General features: G+C 43.5%; 1 protein-coding gene across 2 annotated transcripts; it reads left to right on the forward strand.

The window, feature by feature from the left end:
• On the forward strand, nt 1-27,454 carry MAPKAPK5 (MAPK activated protein kinase 5). Of its 2 annotated transcripts, none has more exons than XM_074886865.1 (14): nt 1-457; nt 5,687-5,760; nt 7,048-7,123; nt 8,314-8,411; nt 9,891-10,003; nt 12,664-12,749; nt 13,356-13,451; nt 14,682-14,762; nt 18,457-18,644; nt 20,962-21,082; nt 21,737-21,867; nt 22,589-22,710; nt 23,070-23,174; nt 23,938-27,454. In XM_074886865.1, the coding sequence occupies exons 1-14, from the start codon at nt 422-424 to the stop codon at nt 24,030-24,032; spliced, it is 1,422 nt and encodes a 473-aa protein (XP_074742966.1). In that variant the 5' UTR covers nt 1-421; the 3' UTR covers nt 24,033-27,454. The 2 variants fall into 2 exon arrangements, with proteins under 2 accessions (XP_074742966.1, XP_074742967.1); XM_074886866.1 differs by having other exon boundaries at nt 4-457; nt 22,589-22,704.
• The last annotated feature ends 132 nt before the right edge of the window (nt 27,455-27,586 follow it).

Consider the following 27,586-nt stretch of genomic DNA (forward strand, 5'->3'; position numbering starts at 1 on the left):
GCGGGTGTGCCCGGCTCAGGGTGCCGGCAATGCCTGGCTCCCGGGCGGCGCGGGCGGCGGCGGCGCCTCGGCGGCGGCGTCTCCCGGGCTGAGCGGCGGCTCTGGGCCCGCCCGCGCTCTCCCCCCGGCGCTCCCCCGTCTCCGTGCGGGGTCCCGGCCCCCCCCCACCCCCGGCCCACCCGGCCGGGGATGAGGCGGTGCGGCGGTGGCACAAAGGCTCCTCCGGGGCTGCCCGTTGCCTAGCGCGGCCCAGCGCCCCCGGGACGGCCCCGCCGCTGCCCCCGGCCCCCCTCGCCGCCTCCCTCCTTCCCTCCCTTCTGCCTCACCGGCCCTTGGCCCCCGCAGCCCCGTTGTCCCTCGCTGGGGCCGGGCCGGTGGCTCCCGCTCCCCCCGCCCCAGCCGCCCGTAGCCCCGCGGGAGGATGTCGGAGGATCACGAGATGGACAAGATGATCAAGGTAGGCAGGAGGCAGCCGCGCTCCGGGTCTCCCCGCCACCGGCCCCCGATCGTCCCCTGCCCTGCGAGGGGAGGTGGGCAGCCTGGGCAGGGCCCTGGGGCCCGGCAGGTCCCGGTCCCCCCTTCTCTTACACCTGCGGCTCTGCTCCTCGCTGCCCTGGCACCAGGGCCTCGTCACCCGCTGTGCTCCGGTGTGGAGCCCCAGACACCGGGCAGGGATATGGGAGCTGCAGGCAGACGGCTTCCACAGGATCCGGCCTTGGGGGATCGGTGCTGTGATGTTCAGGCTGTGGGGAGCAGAACCGGGGCTACTCGGGGCGGCTGGGAGCTGGGGTCTCTGCCTCACAGCAGTCCCCGGCTGCAGAGCCAATGCTGTCGCCTCGATCCATCTCCGAGTTCCTGTTCGGATGCTGTCATGAAAACAAATCTGGCGTGTGGGATGTTTGTGTTTTGAGTGGTGGTAGAGGAGCTGAACAGATTCAGGATTTCTTTTTTTACAGCGAGAATCTGTGTGTGAGCTTCACGCTTCCCAGTGAATCCTTCTGTGACCTGGCTGAGCGGATTTCCTGAAGAAGCTGGGGAAACCCTTTTGAGATACAGTGACAATAAAACAATGTTTTAAAGACTCTCTGCAGGTTCTTTACCTTGTGCAAAGCATTGGCTGTCACAGATTCTGGATGCCTTCCTAAATGCTAATTTTAATAAGATGAACAAATTCCTTAAGGATGTAGAGAAAAGATCCTGTATATTGGCATTTGCCACCCTTCCTTAGCCCTGCTGTCTGCCAAGGTGGGATTTGTCCTTACGAAGCTCATTGGGGGCAAAAAGCAATGCAAGTGAAGTAGCAACATGGTCTTGTGTTGTTGAAATCGGGGTTGATTTAAAAATATGTGGGTCTTGCCTTTTGAACTAAAAAAGCCCAAAGTAGAAGGAAGTCTAAGCACTGTGTTCAGACAACCCAGATTGTTATTAAACTATGAGATCAAGTATCAAAATTGTATGCTGTCTGTTCCTGCTTTGTTATCAGCCTTGGCACGGTGCGGGTGAAGTAGCTGTCCAGAAGGTTTTCAAAAAAGGTTTTTCAAGTATTTCTATGGTATTTCATGTGAAGGTAAAGATCTTCAGAGCTCTTGGTGGTTAAAAACAAAACAAAGAAACCAGGGACAATCTTGTATCTGCCTCCTGCCCCTCTCAGTTTGGAGGGGTTCTTACCAAGAATGGGTTCTGGGCAAATCTTTCTGGTTATAGGCATTGTCTGAATCGAAAACATGATTTAGTACTTTTACATATTATGCTGATTTCTCTGCTACTCAAATACTTGGTTATTGTTCAAGATTGATTGGTTTTCACCTGCATCTGCAGGTTTAAGGTCTGTGATTCAAGATAGTGATTGCTGTTTTAAGGCAAACTAGCCAAAGTTGAAAGGCTGTGTGTTGGAGCAGTGGAGGTGGAGTTACACATGTTGGCATTTCACTTGTTGAATACGTGGAGTTTGTCCAAGCAGCAGTCTGTATATTTTTAATTGTCTGTAGTGAGTATGCGTTATTCTTAAAGTACCTTATTTCAAACCTTTTCCCGTTGGTATTCAGTGGAAACTGAGAAGCACCTGAGCTTTCCCCCCCTGAGCAGTCCCACTGCCTGCCTAACCCTGTCTGAAAGCAGCTTGTTGGAGATCCAGCTGGGAGAAATCTCGGCCCTGCCTTTCCAGGCTGTTAGCATCCCAGACTGCTGACTCTGCATGGGAGGATGCTTGAACCATTGTTTTAGGTACCCTGAGCTTGCTGAAAGGGAATTGTGCTGTTGAAGTGAACTCAACTCTTAAAGTTTGCATGAAACCTTTTTTTGTAACTGATTGCATTTCAAATTCGTTTATTCCCTTTGCCCACTAGAAATTAATGTAAGGAGCAATTGGAAGTTTGAAATTCCTTTAACAGTAGGAGCGAAAAGGTTTACTGTAGGAAATTGCACCGCTGCAGATTTTTTTTGAAAGCGCTCTCCCCGGCACTCTTCTGCCTCCTCTGTTCCCAGCCGCAGCAGATTAGTTCTGGCTGACGGGTCAGCCAGTCTACAAGTTCAGTGCTGTGCAGCTGTGCTACTGTCAGGCATTTCATTCTCCAGATGTGGAGCTAAGTACAGGATACTGTACCCTCAGCTGCCGGCATCCACAGTATGTTAATCTCAGTGAAGAGGCGAGGCATTTAGACTTACCAGTGGAACTGGATTTTGATATTTTTCTGAGGGCAGTTTTATACCTGTACATTTTACCAGCAGAAGCAGGGAGGTGATAGTCCCCCTGTGCTCTGCACTGGTGAGGCCACACCTGGAGTGTTGTGTCCAGTTTGGGGCACCTCAATACAAGAGGGATATCGAGATGCTGGAGCGAGTGCAGAGGAGGGCAACGAGGCTGGGGAAGGGCCTGGAGAATAAATCCTGTGAGGAGAGATTGAAGGAGCTGGGACTGTTTAGTTTGAGGAGGAGAAGGCTGAGGGGAGACCTCATCACTCTCTACAGCTCCCTGAAAGGACGTTGTAGAGAGGTTGGTGCTGGTCTCTTCTCACAGGTAATTAGTGACAGAACAAGAGGGAATGGCTTTAAACTGCAACAGGGGAGGTTCAGACTGGACATTAGGAAAAAATTTTTCACAGCAAGAGTGGTCAAACAGTGGAATAGGCTGCCCAGGGAGGGGGTGGAGTCCCCATCCCTGGGCGTGTTTAAGGGTCGTTTGGATGAGCTGTTGGGGGATGTGGTGTAGGGGAGAACTTTGTAGAGTCGGGCTGATGGTTGGACTCGATGATCCCAAGGGTCTTTTCCAACCTGAATGATTCTGTGATTCTATGATTTTAAATATTTCACGCTGTTTGAATGTTATGAACTTGTGTGGATTTGCAGCTACATCGTCTTGGCACTAGATGTGGAGCTCCTGTTTTTGAACTAGAAGGAGACGTCAGTAATTCTGTACATCAAGGGACATCAGAGTTCTCAGATGCTGTATTTCATATCATGAAGAAATGCTGAACAGTGTTTCCAGATCACTAGATTATTAATTTTTACTTCTAAGTTGTACAGCTACTTTGTAATGAAGATTGGAATCCAAATACAAATGCAGAAAACAAAAATGTTGGCTTTCTCAGTTAAAACCATGGTAAATATGCAGAATATGAAAGAGGAAATTAATTTTTATTAAAAATGGATTTATTTATCCTTCAGGAGTTGAGAACCATCGGATCTTATTCTCACTTCATTTGGTTCACAAATCACAGACTTTCCAATTCCTAATCAGCTCCTCTTCCACTTGCTCAGCTGAAATGAAGCAAATGGTCTCTGTGCCATCACAGAAGTGGCAGCAGGTAGCAGAAGCTATTTAGTCAAGAGTGGGCTTGTATGTGGAGACAGTATCTCTTTTTAGACCAACCTGTGCAGTTGAAAGGGTTTGGTAAGTTCTGGGGCAGGCAGGCCCTTCTTTGCTTTTGGAAGAGGAGCAGCAGACTTCAAAGCGCTATAAAAAAATAACGAAGAATTGTTGTCACTCAATCACACTGTTGCTCTGGAGTACTTTGGCTTTGCTTCTCCATTTCAGTGGTTTGACTTCACAACTTAAGATGCTAAGTGTGAGCTTGAAAGCACATGCTGAGGAGGTACTCCTCAGTTCAGAGAAACCTCTTCTAAAATTGTATTTTCATTCCACCTATGATGCCTTCAATTCTCTGTATCTGAATATCAGGAAAACTAAATTGGCTTTTCCCTAATACGCTTCTCCTGAGTGAAATTTATGTCGGTTAAATTAATAAGAAAACTTTGTGCTTCTACCTGAAAACAACAAACCGTGTGCGATCCACTATGCTTTTCTTCCCCTCTCTTTTAAAACCCTTCATAAAATCCCCAGTTAACTTTTAACTTCTTCCTTTACACCTTTCACGCTAATCATTTATGATTTAGGTGATACCCACTCCAGACTGTGTTAACAGGCAATTTTTCTTTTCATATCTGTCTTTTTTTACCCTCTAATCCCTTCAAATCTTGCCTTAAATATCAGCTTTCCTCTCTTGCTTTGTTTTCAACCCATGTGGCGTGAGGTCTGGCTCCAGCCTGGCCGTGTTCATCCACGACTATTGGGGCAGAGGCCAGCGATCCCAGGTTAGGGACTGCCATTTTCCATACCTCGGTTGAGAGCACGAGTGTTCTCGGTTTTCTCGTAGTTTGTAGCATGAGTGAGTCCTGAAATGCTGCAGGTTTTGAATGGAAGTTAACAGGAGGGGAAAATCTGATCAGAATAAAGTTGCTTTGCAAGCAGTGGACTCTTCCATTTGTTTTCAGCACGTTTGGGGAAGGGTTCTAGCTTCTCCAGTGCTAGCTTTTGTTACCAGCTCCTTTTCTTGCAATTTATCAGAAATCATGGCTTTTTGAAAGATGTTCCTCAACATAGGTAGCAATGTTCATAAAAGAACAAAGGCGGAATTTTATGGCGTGTGTTACGCGGTGACTGGAGCTTGCACACAACGTTTCCAGCGTTGAGCCCTGCTCTGTTGTTAGATCTGTGTGACAGCACAGGGCAGGGCATTAATCAAAACGCCGTGTGCTGAAGCTACGTTTACATCCTGCCTTGTGACATGTTTAAGCATGATAGCACCCAGGCTGTGTCATAACAAAACCGAACCCTGTTTATATGGATGTGGACAAAAGGATTATAAACATGAGGCTGGTTCATTATCAGACAAGCTAAAACTAGTCGTGCAGGGTTTAATTTACAGTATAATGAATCCAAAGGTTTGAAAACCCTAAGGAAGCAGCAAAGTCATTTTCCATTGTACTGTATGACCAAAAAATACATCATAATGCTGAAATTGGTCCTTTGTGTTCAGTTGTGATTGATCATTTATAGGTAGGAAGCTGGATTTAAAGAGTCAGGGGGGGAAAGGGCCCTTGATGTGCTTTTTGTATTAAAGGCACAAGATCCCGTTTACTGTTCTCAATAATCCTGTTTGAAAATGCCAGAGTGAGCAGTCTCAGCTGCAGAGAAATAATTTTAAACTGAGATATATTATTATGTTAGCATTTGTATTTATGTTTAATTTTCTTAGTGAAGCAAAACTCCAAAGCAGGCTCTTTCTCTGCTCGGGTATCTTGCAAATCAGGTCTGCTGAGCTGGTTTTTTTGGAAGGCATGTAGTAATTTTTTTATTTTTTTATTTTTTTTTACTCTCTTTCCCCTCCCCCTGCTCCTTCTTGAATAGGAAACCTCCATTTTAGAGGAGTACAACATTAACTGGACTCAGAAGCTGGGAGCTGGGATCAGTGGTCCTGTTAGGTAAGACAATACACCTGCGGATTTGTATGTATTCTCAGCTTGTTTCATTAGCTGGGGAGAAGTGAGTATGTATTTTAAGTGTGCTAACAGCAGAGCGATGTGATATGTGGAAGACTCTTTAAAATAAATAAATGTCTTTACTCCATGTGGGTCGTAGCTGCTGTGCAAGCGAGGTATTGTCTTTTATGGGGTATGTTTGACGTAAAAACTCTCCCACCTCTCTGCCTTGTCCTGTCTCACTGCCGTATTTCTGAAGCAAAGTGGGAACAGGAGTCGGTTGTGACACAGTGGTGGCAGAAAATGCTCCTCCAACACCTTTGTCCTTTTGATACTAGTGTCAGTGTGGTGCAAAGGTCGCTGCTCCCATCTACGGTATCATCACTTGGGGCATCAGCACTGCGTGCCCATTAGCTATTTTTACCGGCTATTTTTTTCAGATCATCATGTGAGGCCAAAGCAGATAGTGCCGTGAGCTCCGCATCTCAAACCAGACTTTGCCCATCATGAATTTCTAACCCCTGTAGGAACTGGATGCTTTCTGTAAAGCAAAACATATGTTCCCTTGTCAACAAGCACTCTCCCTCTTGGGAGTGGGAGCGCTGGAAAACAAATGTCTGTGCCTCTCTGTTGCTGGGCGTTTGACAGGACGATTGTCCTTTGCTGCCATTTATCTTCCTGTCCAGGCAGTTGGCTTCTCATCCATTTTGCGTTGCTGTGTTGCCTCTGATCTTTATTAAAATATCCCTTTGTGCTTTATTCTTTTAGCTGCCTGTTAATATGTGGGCCCTTCCCTCTGATGCAGTTCAATTGTTAATGCTAAATGGGGGAAAGAGAGAAAAAACGTGTGCGGCACAGTTGGTGGCCTTGCCAAAACAAGGATTTCCATTCACAAACCCTTTATTTATTGCAGACTACACCCTCCGTGGGAGATGTTCAGGCTGCCACTGTGTGGTTTGGGTTTTTTCATCAAAAGCATCTCTTCAGGCTGAATGTGTAGAATGCATTCTGCTTGTCTGCAGTTACCCAGTGTGCTCTAAAGTACTTTTTCTGCATTGCTGAAAATATGATTTTGCGTGAGGTGTTTCTGCATAACCTATGTGATTGTTGTGGAAGGCTGAAAACTGAGGCTTTCAAGCTGGGACGTGGTGACGGGTGCCCTGTATATTCCAGATTGTGGGCATTCCTGTTAATTCCATGTGGAGAGCAAACTCATAACTACTGATCAGTTGCTTGAAGTGTCTCTTTAACATTCTTGCTGACTGAATAATTTTGTTGCTGTAATACCAGAGTCTGCGTGAAAAAATCCTCTCAAGAACGCTTTGCACTGAAAATTCTTCTTGATCGTCCAAAAGCTAGAAATGAGGTATAGTTCCTGTTTATACTGTCTGCCTTCTGACACGTCGCAAAGTCTCGCCCTTTTGGTGAATTGTTGCAACGGTTTAAAATAAAAAAACCACCACGTGTTCTGCAGATCTTGCTATGCAGGATTCCTTGGGTTTGATCCTCCAGCCTTGCTGTGCTCGGTTCCTATAGGATGAGGTGGTGGGTGAAACAGAGGGTCGTTCTAACTCTGAGTTTGCTGGAGTTGCTAACTGTATATGTACAAATCTAATTTATAGAGCTGCATTTCAAAGCTGGTATTCTCCCTACGTCCTGTGTAATGTAACATGAATAGTTTAGAATGAATTTTGTTTCCCTACATCTCACTCTTGGATGTCACTGCTCTAAGAATTGCCAAGAATGCTTCAAGTTGCACTCTAAATGGTTTATCTGTGTATGAGAAACTAAATAAGCTCACTGATACCATTTGTGAATCGCTGTGGCTGGCAAGAGCGTGCCAAGGTACCAAACCATCAGTATGTTGAAAATGATGGGCAGTTCAAGTTGTGAAAGTGAAAGAAGTGTTAATTGTCCTCAAGGTTTAGGCAACTTCCATTTCTGCTTACTGAGCAAATCCTCATTTAAAATTCCCAGGGAAAAATAATCTGTTTACAAAGAGCATAAGGCCTCGGCTTGATTTAGCAGTCCAGGTAGCTTTAAACTGGGGAAAATGTCCTTAGGTGCCTGTTTCAGAAAATCGGAACAGGAGACGAGGTTTTCCCATCTTGTGAGTGCTAGATCATCAGGCCATAAAAGAAGCCAGATTATGGAGTTTCATGTTTTATTCATGAATTTTTCAGTTTCAGTCATATCTCTGTTGCTACTTTAAAGCTGGTTCTAGCTTTTAAATTTATTTTAAAAACACAAAGAAATCAAAGATTGGGCTTTTTGTGGAACTCTGGTGGGTTCAGTTCCATGGTCTGTAACAAACACGTTGGCAATATATGATCTTTTTGTCTTAGTCTAAGTAACGTAATGGCTGTTGGTCACTCGTATAAACGCTTGTAGGCATTTCTTATTTTTGGAATAATTTGAAATGGGGTGTGACTGGTGCTGAGCACAGCTGGCAGCGCGCGGGCTCGCGTGTGCCGTAGTCTTGGGGGCAGAGGGAGGAGCAGAGCTGGTCAGGTGCATGTCTCTGTGTACAGTAACGTTTCTTCCCTTCTCTTCAAGGTACGTCTGCACATGATGTGTGCAACACATCCAAATATTGTTCAAATTATTGAAGTTTATGCTAACAGTGTGCAGTTCCCACATGAATCCAGCCCAAGGTAAGATTACATAGGGTGATTCATTCCCACAGCTTGCTTTCCATGTTTAGGCCAAGGTATAGTGGAGTTCGCTTTTTTTAAATCGCAGTATGACCAAAATGAATATTTATAGGGGGTTCCAGATATGATATTTATATTTCAGACTAAGCAATGCTTGCTTTTTCCCCTCTCAATGCTCAGACCTTTGCACATTTAAATGAATCTGCGTCCTTCATTACTGGTTTTGAATACATCTTCATTTCTTAGGTTTTTCATTGATTCAGTCTGTGATACCTGCGTTGTCTGAGAGAGTATATTAGCTTCTAGCTTCTGTCCTGCTTTGATATTGCTTTAGTAGCTTGAACTGAATTGTAACCTTTGAGCCTCCTTCTGCTTTCAAAGCGCTGTTAAAACAGGATTGGAGAGCTGTGACCTTTGTTGCTACCTAGAATCCTAAGTGAGATCCTTTTACATAATGGTGATGCTTGTGAGCCACAGGGAAACTCAAGAGTGCCAGTCTTCATTTAAAAAAAAAAAAAAAAAGGGAAGAAAGAATTGTTTCTAAAAATAGTAGGTTCTGCCCTGTAAACTCTCAATACACTGTCCTGCTTAAAATGAATACAGCAAAACATGAAGCAGACCATTAATATCGCTTGGGATAAAAACATCTTCTAATTGGATGCTAGTTGAGTCAAAAAAAATTACAGCTGGGAGAATTAAAGAGCTGAGACCTGTCTTAGTCTCTGATATATCTGATTTTGCTGTGTGGCGAGAACAACTAGGAGTTAGTTTCTTGAGGATCTAGCAGTCCTGATCTCCACACTTCCTATTCATTGTCCTTCATAATTATGCCAACTCTAGATTAAAATCATGAGGTACCATAGAGTATCCAGACTCAAAAGCATTAAAGATAATTCCTCAAACTTCTGCTTCTGAGTTGCCATGAACATCTTTAGCACCGAGGCAGACAGCTGGGCCGATCGGCACGTCTGCAGGGATGGGTGCAGACAGGGGTATGCTGTGCTCAAAGCCAACTCCAGCCTGGAAGCTGTTTAGCCTGTTTAGTGCAAGTCTCTACCTGCCATATTATTCTTTAAGGGCAGAGTTATACATTGGTGTGTCTAAATGGCTTCCAGGTCCGACCTGGCTTGCTGGTGGAAAGCGTGGGTAGAGCTTGCGTGTATCTGTCTGAATGCATCCATGTAGACATGTCCGTGGTGTTTGTTCCAGCTGAATGTGGGAGCCCAACATGAAGAGCAAACTGTAGATTTCTGGCTGACAATCAGTGAGTCAGATTGTGCAGGGAGTCAGAAAATCCTGCAGCTTATATGCTTAAAGGCAAAATTACGGAACCAAAATAGTTCTAACAACTGTAGGAGAAGCAAGTATATGTCTTTCTTTTGGCCTGCATCAGTAGATATGAAGTATGCATTATTAGCTTAGCAATTCTGTTATTTTTTGATTATTTTTAATATAACAAAATGAAATGCTTTTGAACAGGGCTCGGCTCCTAATTGTAATGGAGATGATGGAAGGGGGAGAGCTATTTCACAGAATCAGCCAGCACCGGCACTTTACTGAGAAGCAAGCAAGCCAAGTAACAAAGCAGGCAAGTTAACACCCATGTATAAGCAAATCCATGAATGATAACGGCTAAAGTATTTAACAATTTCTTGGGGTGGGGGGGTGGGAAAAAAGGAAGCTAAAATAATCCTCAGTTCTGATCCGATGATCATTGCCTGCTTTGTTATAACCTGACAATGCCAAAGTTTTAAGAGAAGCAAAGAATTTGAAGGTGTGGGCTAGTTCTTCTGGGTTGGGACCCTGGTGTCTCTGCTGTCCTTAGCAATGGTTTTCCTAACCTGGTCTACAGAACCCTTCACCAAAGAGAGCTCTTTTCTTGCACAATCTTCCTGCTGTATCCCTCGCTGTTGTTCTAAAAGTGTAACCTCCAACAGTCCACAGGCTCTCACCAGACCTCACGTGGCTCCTGAGCTCCAGTTTGAGAATTGCCCTTGGCCATGACGCAGGCTCGGCGTTTCTCTCGCCTCTTGGGCGGGGTAGCAGATAATAATGTACGTGTGTCCTGGGCCGGTGGTTTTCAAGCCGGGTTCTGTATTTGGTTTTATGGAAGTCCTGCCTATCATGGAAGATAACAAGAGGAATGTACCACTATAGTGCATGTTTTCTGTGCTGTTTGCTCTGATGTCATGTTTCCCTCTCCATTTCTCTACGCAACTCACTCCTGAATGTTGTGTTTTATAGCCTCCACGGTATTTATTACTAGAGGTTTTGGTGTCCATCGAGCTCTTTGTTGCTTAGCAGTGCATCTGGTGTGACTAGCTTACATCCTACTAGAGTAGGCAGGATGATGAAGCAGGAGGGCCTCCATGGCATTCAGTGCAGGGATCCCCAGTGTCCGTTCCTCTCAGTTCTGGGGTGAACTGCAAAGTTCCAAGCTGTTGGATGACATGTGGTGCCCAGTCAGAACGCTTGGATCAATGGGAGGGTTGCAGGAAAGGTGGTATGTTGCGATAGCCTGTCTAGGGAGCCACAGCAGAGGACCAGCAAAAGGATCTTGCTTTCAAAATGGTTGAGTTCTTCTGTATGGGAATTGGCACCACGGCATGAAGCCGAGGGTTGGAGTTGCCATCGTTTTCTTCTTGCAGAGGTTATATTGGCATTCCAAACAAAAGATACACAAACTGTAGGTGAGAGGCTATACAGGAGATATGAATCAGTAAATGTCCTGCTCCCACACCAGTGATCACTGCGGTGAATAAAGGAAAGAAAATGTGAGACAAGATATTACAGCGTTTGTCGTAAATTGACACAACTGTTTGTGAATAATCCATACCCTGACCACTTGCTTCCCCCTCAGCTGGGGAGATAATGTGTGGTACTGAGGCAAAAGAGGGCCAAATCATTTAATCTTACTTTTCTGTCTTGTGCTTTGACTTGTTTCTAATGAAATGCTAATTGTGCTGTTACCTATTTGGTTTCATCCAACAAAGAAATTAGGTGGAAGTACAGAATTATTCTTGAGTTTGTTTTCATGTTCTTTGGACTGTTTGATTTTGACAATGCAAGGCAGTCTCCAGGATTAACATGTGGGGAAAGTCTTTTAAAACTATGTCAAAAGATAAGACTTTTAATTGAATTCTGATTGTGTGTACACTTGGGTTATTCATGTCCTAAGTAACTCTGCTTTAACGTTTATAAAAATGAAGTTTGAAAGCAATGTTCAAGTCTTACTCTTTCACCTAGTGATGGTTCATCATTGAGCTACGGGTCTTGGTCGTTGTACCCAGTAATAGTTAAAAACTTGTCACAGAGCTGCCTCATTTTCTCTGGGAATGCGTTTGTATTTGTTTCTGAGCTAAGTTAATGCTGAAGTTCTCTTGCCACAGTAATTTTCAGTCTTCTAAGGACTTAGCACATCACCCAGGGTGCTGTGTATGGGTAGGATCCTGCAGAAGCCAGTAGGAGAACTTTCAAATAAGGGTCATGTGTCTTTGCCTTACTTTCGTTTCAGTAATGCTGTTCAACTATTTATGCTTTGATTTTCTTTAAGTGCATTGCACTTTCATACATACAGTCTGTAGAGCTTTCCTGACTGGGTTACAGGTTTCTAAACCACAGCAGTGTCTGTGAAAGAATTGAGTAATACATTTCTGTGTAATATCCCATGAAATGAGTAAATTGCTGGCAGTACCCTCAAGAATTAAAGAATAAAACTGCCTGAATGTTGACTCTTAAGTCAGTAACAAATGCAATAAAATACTCACTGAAATATTGAAGCAAGAACTTGCTGTTGACTGTTAAACAGCATGTAATTAAAGCATGTAATTACAGAATGTAATTGCTGGAGAGCGTGCAAGCAAGTGTAGTGACCTCTAGGCCTAGCACAGCTGTACTGGGTCTGGCCAGCATATAAAAGGACACTGTCATGATCTGATTCACTTCTGGGGGGCTAATGATGCCCTGAGTTAGTCGAATGAAGGTGGTTGGGAAGCCCAGTACAACTTAGCTTTTATTTTCTGTTTGCTTTGAGTGAAATGCAAGCTATGGGTTTCATTCCCAATTGTTGCTTTACTGCACTATTGGGCAGTACAGCCAGGCTTGTCTTAACTCCGAATTGTACCCAAGTGGCATGAAAGTGTTTGGGGTGTAAGCTGTGTTGGCAATGTCCTTTTTAAAGCTAAAATTACTGTCCAGGCTAAAGGAGGAGTTCTGTAATTGTGGTTGATTTATTGTGCCCTTTTTCAGATAGCTTTGGCTTTGCAGCATTGCCACTCACTAAACATTGCACATAGAGACCTCAAGCCTGAGAATCTCCTCTTCAAGGATAACTCTCTGGTAAGATGAAGACTTGGTATTCTTTGTTTACTGCTGAATTCTGTAAAATGGCTCAATGGCGGATTTCAGAATAGTTGTAAAATGACGTTAATGCAACGTTTTGGTGGCAAAAATTAATGACCTTTTTTGGCTTCGTGCTTTTCCATACTCTGATCTACTTGGAGTACAGGCTGCCCGTGCTGGTAAACATGGGTCAGGTTCTCCACCTCAACACAGAGCCCTGCTTTGCAGAGAAGATCCGCTCTGCCACACTTCCTCCCTAGGCATCCTCAGGATGTTCTAACGTGCATTACAGGCGCTTTGACATATCCGAGCACTTGCCTGTTTCTTCTCTTGCTCATAACCACCCTGCATATGCAGTGACCCCCCTACAATGTGCATAGTGCTTTCCAAATCTGAGAGGGTGACCCAGAGCACCCAGGAAAACAAAAATTATTGTTGCAAAGATCAGTTTATGACCTTTTAGGTGCTTTGTGGAATGATAAGGGTATAAATACAAAAGAGGAGTACGTGTGGCAAAGGTAAGATGAGTACAAGGCGAGGAATGTGTGTTAGAAAAGCTGATACAATGAGATTTTGTAATGAAGCTTCTTCTCCTTGTTTTAGGATGCACCTGTTAAATTGTGTGACTTTGGATTTGCCAAAGTAGACCAAGGTGACTTGATGACACCACAGTTCACTCCATATTACGTAGCACCTCAGGTAACAAATTATTACAGTTGTAGGCTAAAGGGGAATCATCATCTTTGTTGCCTGTGCCTCCATAACCACATCGTTTTAAAAGCCTTTGCTGTCCTACTAAGGGCTTCTGGGTGCAGGAATCTTGAGTAATTGTATAGTAGCCGCCTTCCAAGATGGAGTGCCACGGTGATCTATTGATTACAGCAGGAGATCGTGAGGCAAATTTCCCAGACTGTGTTCTTACCACTGGTTGAGTGCTGATGCCTCCTGAGTCTCCCAGGCCCGACTCCCACCAGTGAGACTACTCCAGGATTTTGACAATTGGCCTTTAACTGCGTTAAAGCAGTTGGTTTGGAAGAATCTCTGCTTTGCAATCCTTCTTCCAGCTGCAGCTCATTCAAGATGACATTAAAAAGGACTCTGCTGAAACCAAAAGGTTCTGGAAAGGCAATTGCTCAGAAAGAGGGCAGTGCCAGAAGGTTACCTGTTCACCCTTGGCTCCCTCGTCAGCATGCATTAAGACATAATCTATAATTACAGACAGGCTGTTTTTTGTAGTGCTGCTTTCCCTGCTCTCTTTTGTGCTTTGTGCTGGAGTCCTGAAGAAAATTAAAAGAAAACTGCAGATAGATGCTTAATTGCAGTACTGGGCATGTCGGCAGCCTTTAATGACTAGGAAGAGCGATTGCAGAGATTGGACCACGCGGCCACAGTCAAGTGCCCTGAAAATGCCTCCTCAACTGGAGCCTGCTGGTGAAGGGCCATGTGTGCTACAGGCAGGCTTTATAAAACAGGTGAACTACCAAGCCTGTAGAAAGCTTTTCCTGAGCATATTTAAACCAAGATTTTTGTAGAAACCCAGAAACACAGATTTGATCAGCAAGGGACAAATTTGATGTGATTTGTTCATGGGAGAGGCAAAAAGGGACATGTCTGGAGCTAGGGTTACCCTCCAAACATGATTTAGGTTCTAGTTCCAAAGCATGGAGAGATGTGAGCAATTGCTTTAATTCAGGCAAAACTGGAATTTTCATCCAAAGCAGCAAAATATTTTAGCTGAAATTTTCCCCATGTAGAAAGTTCCAGTCTTTCTTAGGAAGAACAGTTTGAATTTGGCAGAGTCTTGAGTAGCTGGAATAAGTCCATCGAATGGAGAAGCATCAGGCATCTTTGGCATAGGCATTGCTGTTTGTGGTGTCTGTAGATGAGATATATTTTGCCTTTTATTTTTTACTCCTCTCCTAACAACAGGTATTGGAGGCACAAAGACGGCATCAGAAAGAAAAATCTGGTATTATCCCCACCTCTCCAACACCTTACACATATAACAAGGTAAGCTCTGAAATAGTCCCCAAGTCAAGATCTTTAGAGCACGGTGTCTTCCCCACCCCCCGATGTATCCTCTGTAGAAGTAGTCTATAGACGTGGTTTATCACCTAAGGCAATAAACCTCGTGGCCCTGAAATGACACACTTATGGGCAGGAGCAATAAAGTTGTTCAGATCTCTGTGATAGGAATACATCTAACTAGCCAAATACCTCACATTGAGTAAAAAGCAGGATCTACAGGAAACAGCAGGGAAATGTCACAGTGCTTGCTATTTTGTGTACACGTGTGTTTTCAGCTGTAAGGACGTAGTATCCTTGGGGCTGTATTTCTCAAAAGTGTGGTTTCTTTGGCTTTTCTAAAAGGAGTGACCAGGTATGCAGTGGTATTTCTCCCTGGAAATGTATTAGTTTCAGACCAGGTTTCATTCAGTTGAACCAGCAAATTAGAAGATGGTGATCTGTGCAGGTAGCTGTCTTAGAGACATGCTAAAAGGCTCTGCTGGCTCTGCTTTCTTTCTGATAGAGCTAATAATGAAACGCACATTTGGTTCATGAAATTGATCCTCTAATTAAAGGGAAAATATACAAACACTGTTCAAGAAGCACTAAATATCAACAAGATTTTGGAGAGAGTAGAATGGTTCTGCTGGAGTGTGACCACGTGGGAAGTTCTTTTCTGCTGTCAGCCAGAGTTTCTGGAAGTGCAAAGCACTACTGAGGCTGTCTTGTTCAGGCAGCTGGGGTGGTACCTCGTTGGTGTCGGGGATCTTCTGCAAAATAACCAGTATTGTGTTGTCTGTAGCAGGAGCCATGGGCAGTAACTGCTGCTAGAGTCTTAGGAGAGTTATGACAGAAAGTGTCCTGAATGGTTGTACTCCTTTTCAGTCATTCCAAAACATTTTCCTCCATATTATCATCACTGTCACCTGCTGGCTTAGCAGTCTTTGAACCCTGAGTATTCTTTGAGTGTCAATTTTGATTAAAGTTAATTGGTTTCTGATTGCAGTGCTAAGTAGCTACACTGATTCCAGCTTCAAGTTTAACCCACCACATGCTAGAGGGGGTAGTTTGATATACTGTGTTGTGTTTTAGTAGCCTTCTGCAGAGACCTAAAGCAAAGATGGGCAGAGATAACTTTCACTGAATTAGTCCGTAGGGTTTCCCAATCACAGATCTGCCTCCTTCAGGGTTATGATTATCTCTTCTCCATCCTGGAGAAGCAGATTGATGACTGAAGCCAGGTACTTCTTATAAAAAGAGTTCTCAGACAGGTCTTTTCAATACGGAGTTTCTTCTGCCCTCTCTCCTGTCAACACCGTCGCAGGGAAAGTTGGTTTTTATAAATTTGGAAAGTCTCACAAGGCAGGGTGAAGAATTCCACTTCTGTGGATTGCAGCATATTTATTCTCTGATAATAGCCCTCTCCAGTAGATGCCATTGCAGAGACACCCAGGATGTGGTGTGGATGTGGATGGTTGCTCCCTGTTCATGTTGGCAACAGTTTGACAGCTGTTTTGTTCTTTTAATGAACCAAAAGCCCTGGCCATGGCACCTGAAGCAAAGTATGAGTTATACTCTTGTAGATAATGGAGGAACCTTGAAAACAGATACCAACTGGTGTTAACTCACGTACTGAGAAGGTTCAACTGCCTTGATCTTATGGAACTTATAATGTGATATAGTGATTCTGTTTTCATGTTTCATTTAAAGAATTGATGGGTCACTCAGAGCTGCTTTCAGCCATGGTGGCACTAACTGGAAAGGCCGCTGAAAGAAGCAGCCTCCTCCTTACCTTGCCAAGTGTGACTCATCCCCAGAGCAGCATCTGGCATACGCCTAGTTCCCTGAAATAGCCTGTGATAAACTCCCAGGTACACTGTCCTTCCACAGCAATTCAGAGCCTGAGTGGAAATGCCTGTGATCCACCTTCATGATCAGCAGCACTATCCCACAGATTTAAATTGGAGGAAACAACACATCTCTGAGTATTTTTTATTAAGTTGTGTGTGTATTGGATCAAATATGTGTCTGTGTGTCATGGCTGGAGGGGGCTGACTCTTGAGAAATAGAATCAGGGAACCTTGTCCACGAAGAACTTAGACACCTGTTTCCCACTTACATGCCTAAAGTCCCATGGATTTAATGAGAAATTATCTCTGGACAGTGGAAAAATGATGAGAATTTAGGTATCTAAATAAAAATTTAGACTTCTAGAGCCATCTGAGACTTCTTTTCAGCAAGTTGTTTAAGCCATATATATGTGGGGTAACTCCATGGGGTTTCTTTCATTATCAGCATCCACATGTTTTGTAAAAGCCAGAAGCCAAGGGTTTGATATAATGATCAGTATGAGCTGATCTAAGTGTATTCCCTCCAGAAGGAAACAGTCTCACCTTTGAGACCTCCTTCCTGGATTGGTGTTGATCCAGTCAAAAAACAGTTATTGGAGTCAGGGTTTCTGTGTTTGAGTTCATCTGTGGAGCTTCATGAATGCCAGCGCTGTCCTAGAGTAGGTGGTGAAATATATAGTCTGGGGCAGAGAGGGTGGTGCTGAGGTTGCTTCAGTTGGCAGCTCTGCAGACTCCTGTCTGTGTAACCCCATCGCAGAACCTGCCCAGTTCCCCAAATCTGCCCTTCTGTGTCTTTCCACAGTCACCTGAACCTGGCTGGAGTTCAGGCTTCTGCTTACGCTTGGCCGTGTGTTCCTGTCCATCCTTGTGCTGGCATAGACCTTCAGGAGTCCTCTGGAGGACTGGTAGGGCTGGAAGCCAAGCTAGTGAAAATCAATAATTAGCTGTACAAATGCTAGTGTTGGCACCAAAGGAATATTGGGAATGGATGGCCAGGGTCAGAGCAGGTCCTACCAGCCCTAGCCTGCACCATGCCATAACCAGGTGATAACAGAGCTGCATCCTTAAGGATGTACTCCAACGGAAGCATGAATTGAAGTCTAGGCTCTTCCCTTCTTCCCGAGCAGTGTCTGTTGCATGAACGCAGAGTGATCCAGACGGGGAACGGCTCTGGCTTTCAGCTTCTTTACTGAGCTGGTGGTTGGCTGGATCCACTCCTGGGTGAACTCGTTCGGATCACGTCAGCAGTAGCAGTGGTGCAAGGGCAGGGAGGGGGCTCCAGGCTGGGGTGGCAGGAGGATGCGCACCAGAAGCGGCTGGGAAATGCTGCTCCTGCCTTTCTGAAGCTGCTTCATCTCCGTGGCTTTCAGGACGTGTGGTTTTTTTCATTACAGATGGCTCTGATTAAGTATCTCTGCTAGCTCATTTGTTCAATGGTGTTTCTTTTTTTAGTCTCACCTTCTGAAAAATGACTGTATTCTGGTTTATGTTCTGATATTGAGAGACTAGGGCTCAAGTATCCTGAGAGATGTAATAAATGTGCAGCTTCCTCACGCCTCTGACGCACTGGCTGTTTCCATACAATTTACCATTGCATAGCACAGGGACAGGAGCGCTTTCTGTAAACAGGCTACTTCTGGGTACTGGAAGTAGTTTAGCTTGGCAGCATGGAGTTATCTTGTGCGTACATACTTGCCATATTTATCCATGAAGGTCCTCAGATGGACCTTTAGGAGGAGGCTGAGCTGGGTTCCTGTTTTCTTAGGGAATCACATAGAACTTTTAACATAGCTACACCACTGCTTGCTGCGAATTGCGCCCCAAAGTGATCATTTCCTTGCTTTCAGAGCTGTGACTTGTGGTCCCTGGGTGTCATTATTTACGTGATGCTGTGTGGATACCCTCCGTTTTACTCCAAACACCACAGTCGGACAATTCCAAAGGACATGCGGAAAAAGATCATGACAGGAAGTTTTGAATTTCCAGAGGAAGAGTGGAGCCAGATCTCAGAAATGGCGAAAGACATTGTGCGAAAGTGAGTCAGTTCAGGAAAATGTTGTATTGCTCTTTGCTTATATTAAGAAATTGGAAAATCACTTGAAAGTGCGTTATCACAAAGGGCTTATTTATTCCAAAGGCGGGGGGAATTGTCTTCAGCACATACAGCTGAAAAATTTTCTGTCATATTCAGCACAAATGAAGTCTGGTAAATATTTTTCTTTCGCTCTCTTTTTTTTTTTTTTTCCTCCCCAACTGTTGTGTTCAATTTTGGATGTCTCCTGTCTCTGAAGTTGCTAGACTGCATTGTGCGTTTAGTCTTTAAGGGGAGTGGGTACACGACCTTGCTTCAGAACAATACAGACAACTGGCTGCTGCATCTGCAAGTGCTCTCTAGGCACGTATCCCCGGTGGTGATGTTTAAACTCCTGTTAAAATCAGGGGACATTTAGGTGGTGTAATAGGATCTGGTAAATCTGTCCCTTAAAACCCTGTGCACATAATACACAGTCTAAAAGGGGACAAGAGAGAGGCATGGAAAGGGAGGTTAAGATCTGTCACAAGGTGTCAGACTATGAGGTAAGGTTTTGCCTTGATATTTTATTCTAAATGCTAATGGAAACTTTTTCATGCAGTGCACATCTCTCAATTGCAAATATTTCAAAGACTGTGATCCTGTGGTCCTGTTTGAAAGCAAGAATGTGGCACTGATTAGGTCTTGACCTTGCTTATTTTTTAAAATGTGAGAGGGACTTACTGCTTTTGCTTGTATCACCAGAAGAACTGGAAGGATAAAAGCAACATAAATAGAAAAAAAAATCAGTTAAATAATCTTAAACTGTCACTGTCTCCTCTGCCGTACTGTAAAATCTCCAAGGATTTAACATTGTTTGGAAAGGGTGCCAGGACCTGTTTATAGCAGTGCAGAAGAGCCCACAACCTTTCGCCAAATAAACTGCAGATTGTGTTGCAGTGAAACTTCTGTTTATACCAAGGTCAACTCTTTATTCTCACTCAGAAGCTCCACAGTCAATAGGTTTCATTGTCTTTTAAAATGGCCATGAAACTCAGCTCACAGAATGTTGTTACTTGGATTCAGTTCGCTTCACTTAATTCTCTCACTAATGTTATCAGGACTCCCTCTCCTGCTTGTCTTTTCCAGTCAGTGAGTCTGAATCAGTGTTTATGGTGCAGGAATACATTTAGACTTTATATAATTCTGGATAAGTTTACATTTTATTTATGTAGACTGCTATTCATATGGAGTCTTGCTTCTGGAGGTCATATTTTGCATTCAGGCAGCTGCTTCCTTTCAAGCATGTCGAGCTGATTTCTGACCTCAAGCTTTATGAGCTGCTGTGCTTGATAATAGCTTAGGACTTTGAAAACCTTCGGAAAAGGAATGCATGTGTCTTGGGTCTTGCATCAAAACTGAGCTTACGACCTGTTTGGCAGCATGGCCTTACAAGTGCAATTTATAAGCTAGCCTGTGGTCCTGCTGACATTTTGTAAAAGTTATTTCCACTTTCTTGGTACGTTAAACAATTCTGCTTTGCAGACAGGAAGCTGATTTAGAGTATTGTCTAAAAGTGTGACAAACTCATCAAGTCATTCTGTTTCTAATTTAGACTCTTGGGGTAACTTGTCAGCACTTTGTGAAATTTTAACTTTTTTATTAAGCAGTTGTGATTATCAAGAGAACATGAGTTGATCTGCAAAATCTCTTTCTGGGATTTCATCCTAGTAAAATTTAACTCCATGGAGTTTTCAGAGATTGCAGAATAAAGTTCCTTCTTATTTTGAGGTGCTGTAGCCTGCCAAAGTGTCCATTATTTGAGGCTTTTGCATGGAGAGGAAAGCTAAGGAGGTGCATGGTGAAAGCATTCAGCAAACAGGTTTCCAACTTTGAAACTTGGCCTTATTTCACCACACCCTTGGTGTGGGTTTAGAGCATTATGTGGGTGAGCTCTAGACGTGCATTTCCAGAGGGTGTCTGTCTGGATCTTTTCCAGTTCGTCTGGAAGATCACATCCCATCTGGGAGGATGTGAATCTAGAGCTCGGCAGTACACAGGTATTATTAAAATGGCCTTCAGTGCCTTTCTTTTACACTGTGTTGCTGAATATAACTGAGGGAGAGCTGTGATGGCGTTAAAATATCACCACAGCAAGGGTCAGTGAAGCTGGTGGAAAGTCAGACTGCTTTTGGGTCAGCTTAGTGTTCTAGTTGTTAGGACGAGTTCCTTTTTTCGCCCCTCTAATGCTTAGAGAATGCTAAATGCTCTGATCGCAGACAGAGCAGCACACTGTAGATCAACAAAGAGCTCGTTACGGACTGATTGATTCCTCTCACAGGCTGCTGAAGGTCAAACCTGAGGAACGGCTGACCATTGAAGGTGTGCTGGACCATCCCTGGCTCAACTCCACCGAGGCACTTGATAACATCCTACCCTCTGCCCAGCTGATGATGGACAAGGTCTAAACAACATTTTATTTTATCAAGAATGTTGCCTAGGAGAGCTGGATAGCTCTTGGATGGTTGGAGTGTTTTCTTTCACGTGGTGTTATGCAGAGGAAGAGCTCCCCTTCTGCCCTAATGAGCCTGAGATCTCTGTAAGAAAATGGAAGCAATTCCGTTTGAAATTGGGGCTAGAAGATGCTCCAAAATTGGTGGAAAGAGCAGCCATGTGCTAACAAGTAGAGAACAAACTATGGCAGTAGACATGCCTGAGGACTCTTTTGTAGGTCTTTTCTCTTTTTTCCCCCATGTTTTATACCTGACTACAGCTGTGACCTCATTAATGAGCAGCAAATGAATAGCCCATCTTGCTTCCTTTAAACTCTGCTCAAAGAGGAGTTCAGTCAGTGCTCTTAAGCTCGGGAACATGAGAAGCAGAGGTGATCCTTTGTCCTGTTCAGCCCCTGCGAGGTCGGGATATACTGTCCCACAGTCAGTGACTGCAGTTCTAGTCATGTCTTGCAAACCTGATTTTTGTTACACATCTCTGAAATAAATAGGATTTTGGTGCTTTTTTTTTTGTTGTTGTCCATGGCTAACATTGTCCATATGTTGTTCTTTAACTCACAAAGAAGCTAATTAAAACATCCCATGCAACTCTTTTCATTCCAGGCAATGGTTGCAGGGATACAACAGGCTCATGCAGAACAGCTTGCGAACATGAGAATCCAAGACCTCAAAGTCAGTCTCAAACCCCTTCACTCCGTCAACAACCCAATCCTGCGCAAAAGGAAATTACTGGGGTAACTCTCTAAAGCTGGTTTTGAAAGATCAAAGTGTAGGCAGAATGATTTTAGGCATGTTGCAGGTTCATTCGATTGTAACCATGCTCCTGAATTTCTGATTTGGTTGACACTCTTCCTGCTGAAGTGGGTAGTTGGAGTCAAGTAATACTTGCACGATACAGTGTGTCTTCCAAAATATGCCAGTGAGGGCAGGAGGGGGGTTGGATAGTGTTACTGTATTACACAGGCAGTGGAACAGATCCCTTATGAAAAAATGGGTCACGTGTTGAGTAAGATAAGGCAAACTGGGAGAAGGAATTCCAAGATTTTTTTTTTTTTCCTGATCCTGACATTTACTGAAAAAGTCTAGTAATCTCTCTCTCTTTGTTCGAGTTACCTATCTGAAAAATAGGATAATGCATTTTAGGATTACCCTTACCTGAATGAATTTAAAGGAATATTTATTTTTCTTCATATTTAAAGGGGTCTCATAATACAGGACATAGTTAGAATTACTGCTAAATCTAGCTCCCAGTCCCAGCTTTCCAGAGAGTGGAAGAGAGCGTTATACTGGTGCAGTTAATGCGAGGAGTAACTATGGTGTAGTTGGGAACTGTCTGTGTGAGGTTAATGGTTGGACTAGGTGATCTTCAAGGTTTTTCCAACTGAGATGATTCTGTGATTCTGTGAGCTTGAGTTGCATTCGAATTGTAATTGTTTCCCCCTTGTTCTTTTGCAGCACTAAGCCAAAGGATGGTGTTTACATCCATGACCCTGAGAACGGAAGTAACGATTCCAACGTGGCTCTGGAAAAGCTGAGAGATGTGATTGCTCAGTGCATTCTACCACAGGCTGGTAAAGGTTGCCACTTTTAAGAAAGTTACGTTTCTAAATATGCAAGACACTGACTTTTGACTGTGCCTCAAGATCAGTCTGTGTCAGTGGTGAGGAAGGATAAACAAAACTCCTATTGTCCTAGTCAGTCTCAAGAGGAAAGTGTTGTCTGTGGGCTGTAATCTTGGTGCATGCATAACATTAGTGTCAACAGTGACATGCAGAGCTGGTAAAATAACTTTCAAAGAGGTGTGTCTGCTTTCAAACCCATTTCCTAGTTTGCGTGAGGCGAGGGGGAATAACTGCACATGCTGTTTACTAAAGCTCTGGATGTTGCTGCGAGGCAGAATGACAAACTTCCTGTTTATCTTTGTTCTCTGAAATAGGAGAGAATGAAGATGAGAAGCTGAATGAAGTGATGCAGGAGGCGTGGAAGTATAATCGAGAGTGTAAGTTGCTGCGAGACACTCTTCAGAGCTTCAGCTGGAATGGTGAGGAATTCCTTCTCTTCCACGGAGAATGGTGCTAATGCCGGGTGAAAGAGGGGAAGCGGTCACCTTCTTATATGGAAATAAAACCAAATTTCTTGAATTTGTGCCAAACTGATTTAGGTTTTGACATTGTTTCGGCCCTTCTGCCAGCATGGGTGCTCGAGAAATGAGGTTAAAAGTTCTGCTTTAAAATTTCTGTTTGAGGTTCAGGGTAGAGTTTTCAAAAGCACCAAGTTGTGTGAGAACGTAACAGCACAAATGGACCATCACTTCACAAACGGCTTTAGCTGTTTTGAGCTGGTTTCCTTCCAGCTGTTTATGACCCTCTTTGTGCTGGAGGCTGCTGCCCTCATCTCTGTCAGCACAACATCTCTTCTGCTTGGACAGGAAACAAAATTAAACTAGGCCAGCTGCCTTGGGAGTGTTCAGATGGCTCCTTGACAAAATGGGGGGGCAGAGGTGTCAGCCCCCAGGAGCAGATGCTGATAAATAGGAGGGGACCAGGGACATCAGCCAGGTTCACAAAGGCTTGGTCGTGCCTCTTCCCTCATTCTGTTTTGTCTGTTTGGTTTTAATTTAGGTTTTTAAATGCTCAATTTTTTCAATGGAACTAGAGATTGTAACTCGTTTTGGTTCCTTGCAAATGTTGTCCTGAGTTTCTGTGTGGAGCGTTGTTTTGTGTTCGGTCAGGGTGTGACTCCAGCCGTCATTGCTTTCCTCCTTGTGCCTGGCACCAGCTGACTGCCTGTTCTTTTCCTTTCAGGCAGAGGATTCACAGATAAAGTGGATCGACTAAAACTGGCAGAAATAGTAAAACAAGTTATCGAAGAGCAGACAAACTCCCATGACTCTCAATAGCTGGAGCTTCTTAATCTTATTTTTTTTACCATTTAAGATTTATTCTTTAACTGTAAAAAGTATTTTTATGTAAATTAATAAATCATAATTATTTCATTAAATTTCCATACTGCTTGAAAATGCTGTATAGTTGTAGATACAAAAAAAAAATCATTGGTACTGTAATATTTTTTTAAAACTCAGTTCCTTGAGGTATATATGATCACTTATGTACTGTTAATCATGAGTCCCCCAGACAGGGGAAATGATATTGTTAAAGACCATTCTTTTTCTTAATAACCAGTTGCAGAAGCTGCCTTCCATCTGCTATACATACAGCCAGCTGCAATGACTATGTATGTGAACGAGACAGCCCCAGTTTCTCAACACCCTGCTCAGTAAGTACTTGAAGCAAGTGCTGTGAAACACAAACTTCATAGCTGCCCTTTGCGCCTAAATTCTGCGTCTTTACGTAGAGGCACCTAAATAGCCTCCTGTTGCCCAAGATGACCCGAGAGCCACGCTTGGCCTTGCCAAGGGCACCTGAGGCCATAGGCTTGCTGTATTTTTCAGTTCTGATCAGTAGCCCTCTGTTTTTCTTCTTCCCCATCTTCCTCGTACCTTCTTTAAGGCTTAGCCATCTTTTTTTTTTTCTTTCCTCCATCTTCCTCAGACCTTTTTTAAGGCTGAATTGGCCATTCAGCATAAGACTTCTCTTTTTATCATCTTGTTCAACAGCAGAATAGAAGAATGTTCTAGTTACTTATGTACAAGTTGCTTCTATTTTCATGGTGGGATCTTCTACGGACAAAAATAAGCGTGGGGTTCATTTGCTTCACCCCCAGGTCAGAAGTTGTGTGTGTTCCACCCGTGTACTCCGTTCTTTCCTTTCTAGAAGATCCAACACTTGGTTTCAAACTTGTCCTCTTGTTTGAAAGAGATCATCCTGGCAAGGGTCATAGTGCTGCTGTGTGAATCCACCGGTGATCCTTCTCTTGTGTCACCCTCTGGAGTCCAAGCTCCTCATCTCTTCGATGCCTTCGAGCTCCTCCTGGGGGAGCGACAGATGCAGGGCTGCTCCTCGACACACGTCCTTACGCTGCCCGGACCACGAGGCTGCCCAGGGCAGATTCTTACACTAGTCTGGAACATTGGCTCCAAAAGCTGCTTTTTTAATCTTAATTAAACAAACAAATGAGAAGAATCTGTACATATTTCTAGTTTTCTACCTTCTGATGCTTTTCTTTCTTTTGAGACCGGTCGAAGGCTTTTTATAGAGATATTTTGGTACTAAACCTGTGCAGACGTTGAATGAGTTTGGTCTGCAGACTGAAGTGCCAATTCAGGGCTATTAGTAATGACTCTTGAACATTATTTTATATTTCATAGCTCATTAGTTTTGGGTTTACATTTACAAACCTGAGCCATGAATCTCCCAATTTACTCTTACAGCAGTCCAGCCTTGTTCTTTTTTGTCTTTTTTCTATACCAGACTTCCTTACACCATTTAGCTTGGATGGCAAACCAGTGTCTGACTCTTTCTATAAACTTTTGTAAACAGTGACTTAGTTTTTCTACATGAAGGAGATACTTCATTTCCCATTCTTCGTCAGAACCTTGTCAGCTTTCTTTTAATCCTGTTGACAGTTTTCCAATGCCTGATTTATTGCAGAGGAAGAACCACAGTCCCTACTTAACCATCACTTTCTCTGATGGAAACAGGGAGGTTTTCTGTAAGCCAGGATTGTTCCTCTGACACTACATGGAATATTTGTGCACTGACATGTATTGAGGACAACTGTAGAGAATTAGCAAGAGACAAGAGTATTTGTTGTTTCTTGGTAGTAGCAGCAAGCTTGCAGGCCTTATTACATGTGTTTCTGTCCTTGCCCTAAATTCTAGGTCATGTCAACATCCACGCAATCTTTAAACGTAATAGATCATTTCCTTTTTAACTTGAAATCCATGTTTTCTGGGAAATCTCATTGTACTTGAACTTTTAAGTATGGCAAATAGAGAAATAAACCTGGAACTCACCTTTGTTTGAATGAGAGTGCAAAAAATTCCCTACAAAAGCACTTTGCAACTCTGCCCTCCAAGGAGGAAAATACTCGGGCAGTTTCTTGCGAGCCAGAACCTCTTAACAGAAAAATGGATCAAATTGTAGCTACTCTCATGGTCAACACCCAGTGCAGTCAGCAGAGACCACTGCCACGCTGCAGCCTGGTACGCCTCAAGCACCTTGGGAGCAATGCGGGGTGTATTTTTTTTCTCTGTTAGGTGTTAAAAGATGACAGCAGCAAGGCTTGTGTGCTGTTGTGTGATGAGCTGTAGGAGATGGCTTCGGGCTGCTTCTGCAGCACTGGGGTGTGTTTGGTGTAGCGGGGAGCACCTTGGGGGGTGAGAGCAGCTGCTGCTCGCCGACATCCACGGCACCTCAGAAATAAGCAGAGAAGATGGGATCTGACTGTGCGTCCGAGGGTCCCGCCTCTCTTCATGGGCCCTTCACTTACAGAATAATTTCAAGCTGCTGCTGATAGTGAGGTGGGTACATTTGCGGCTGACTCTGAAGTGTTTTGGTGTCTGGAGAGAAGTCAAATTTCTAAGGGCTTTTGTGATAAGGAACTGCTTTTAATGGATTTACTATAGATTTTATTGTCTGTGATTAATAAGAATGGCCTGATCTAAAATGGAGGTAGGGAGGGACAGATTAGGAAAACACAGTTTGAAGATTCAAGGTCAAATGGTTTTATTTCTATGAGAAAGTTGACTTTTTTTTTTCCTCTTTAAAAAATTATAGTTTAGATTTCAAAATTAAATACACTTCAATTAATTAATTTACATATTTTAAAGTAGTATTTTACTTTCTCCTTCCTGTGTTTTTTATTTTTCAGTTGACCTAATTGCAAGATACCTTGTCTGGACCAGACAAGGTTTTACTTGGTAATAAATCTACTGACCCTTTATAGCAGACTGTGAATATTGTAAATATCTTGAGATGGAAGGGTTGTGTGGGATCAAAGAAGATACTCTTTGTACAAACACTAAAAGGATATGGAAAAGCTCTGTGGGTTTTTTTTAGAATTTTATTTAAGTGAAAAATCTCTGAAATCATTTGACCTTTTCAAAATTTTATGTATATCTGACTTCTCCTGTGACTTGATTACTCTAAGCTATATATAGAGGTATTAAAAAGTTAGAAGGACTAGGCAAAAGAGTTTTCGATTGGAAATAGCAACATGTCGAAGTTTTGCTGTCATTTACTTCAGGTTTTTCTTTTGGAAATCTGAGTCTGTCCTCATGCCATGTTTAACTTCTGTGCATTAAAATGTTTTCATTTCTCCTTTTCAGTGTTACCTGTAATATGTTAGTTTATTTTGGATCAGTATTATATTGTAAATATGATGCATTGGTGTATATAAATGATTTTACTAAACTTAAAAGTTACTGCCTGCTTTTGTTTGGTTCCCGAGTCCCTGCGGTACAGAAGGGAGGAAGGACAGGCGTGGCCTGGAGGGAGCAGCACCCCCCTTCTCCTGCCACCCCCAGACCTGTCCTGCCACGCGCAGTCCTCC

Source organism: Strix uralensis, chromosome 17, assembly GCF_047716275.1.
Source record: "Strix uralensis isolate ZFMK-TIS-50842 chromosome 17, bStrUra1, whole genome shotgun sequence".
In the NCBI taxonomy this organism is placed as follows: domain Eukaryota; kingdom Metazoa; phylum Chordata; class Aves; order Strigiformes; family Strigidae; genus Strix; species Strix uralensis.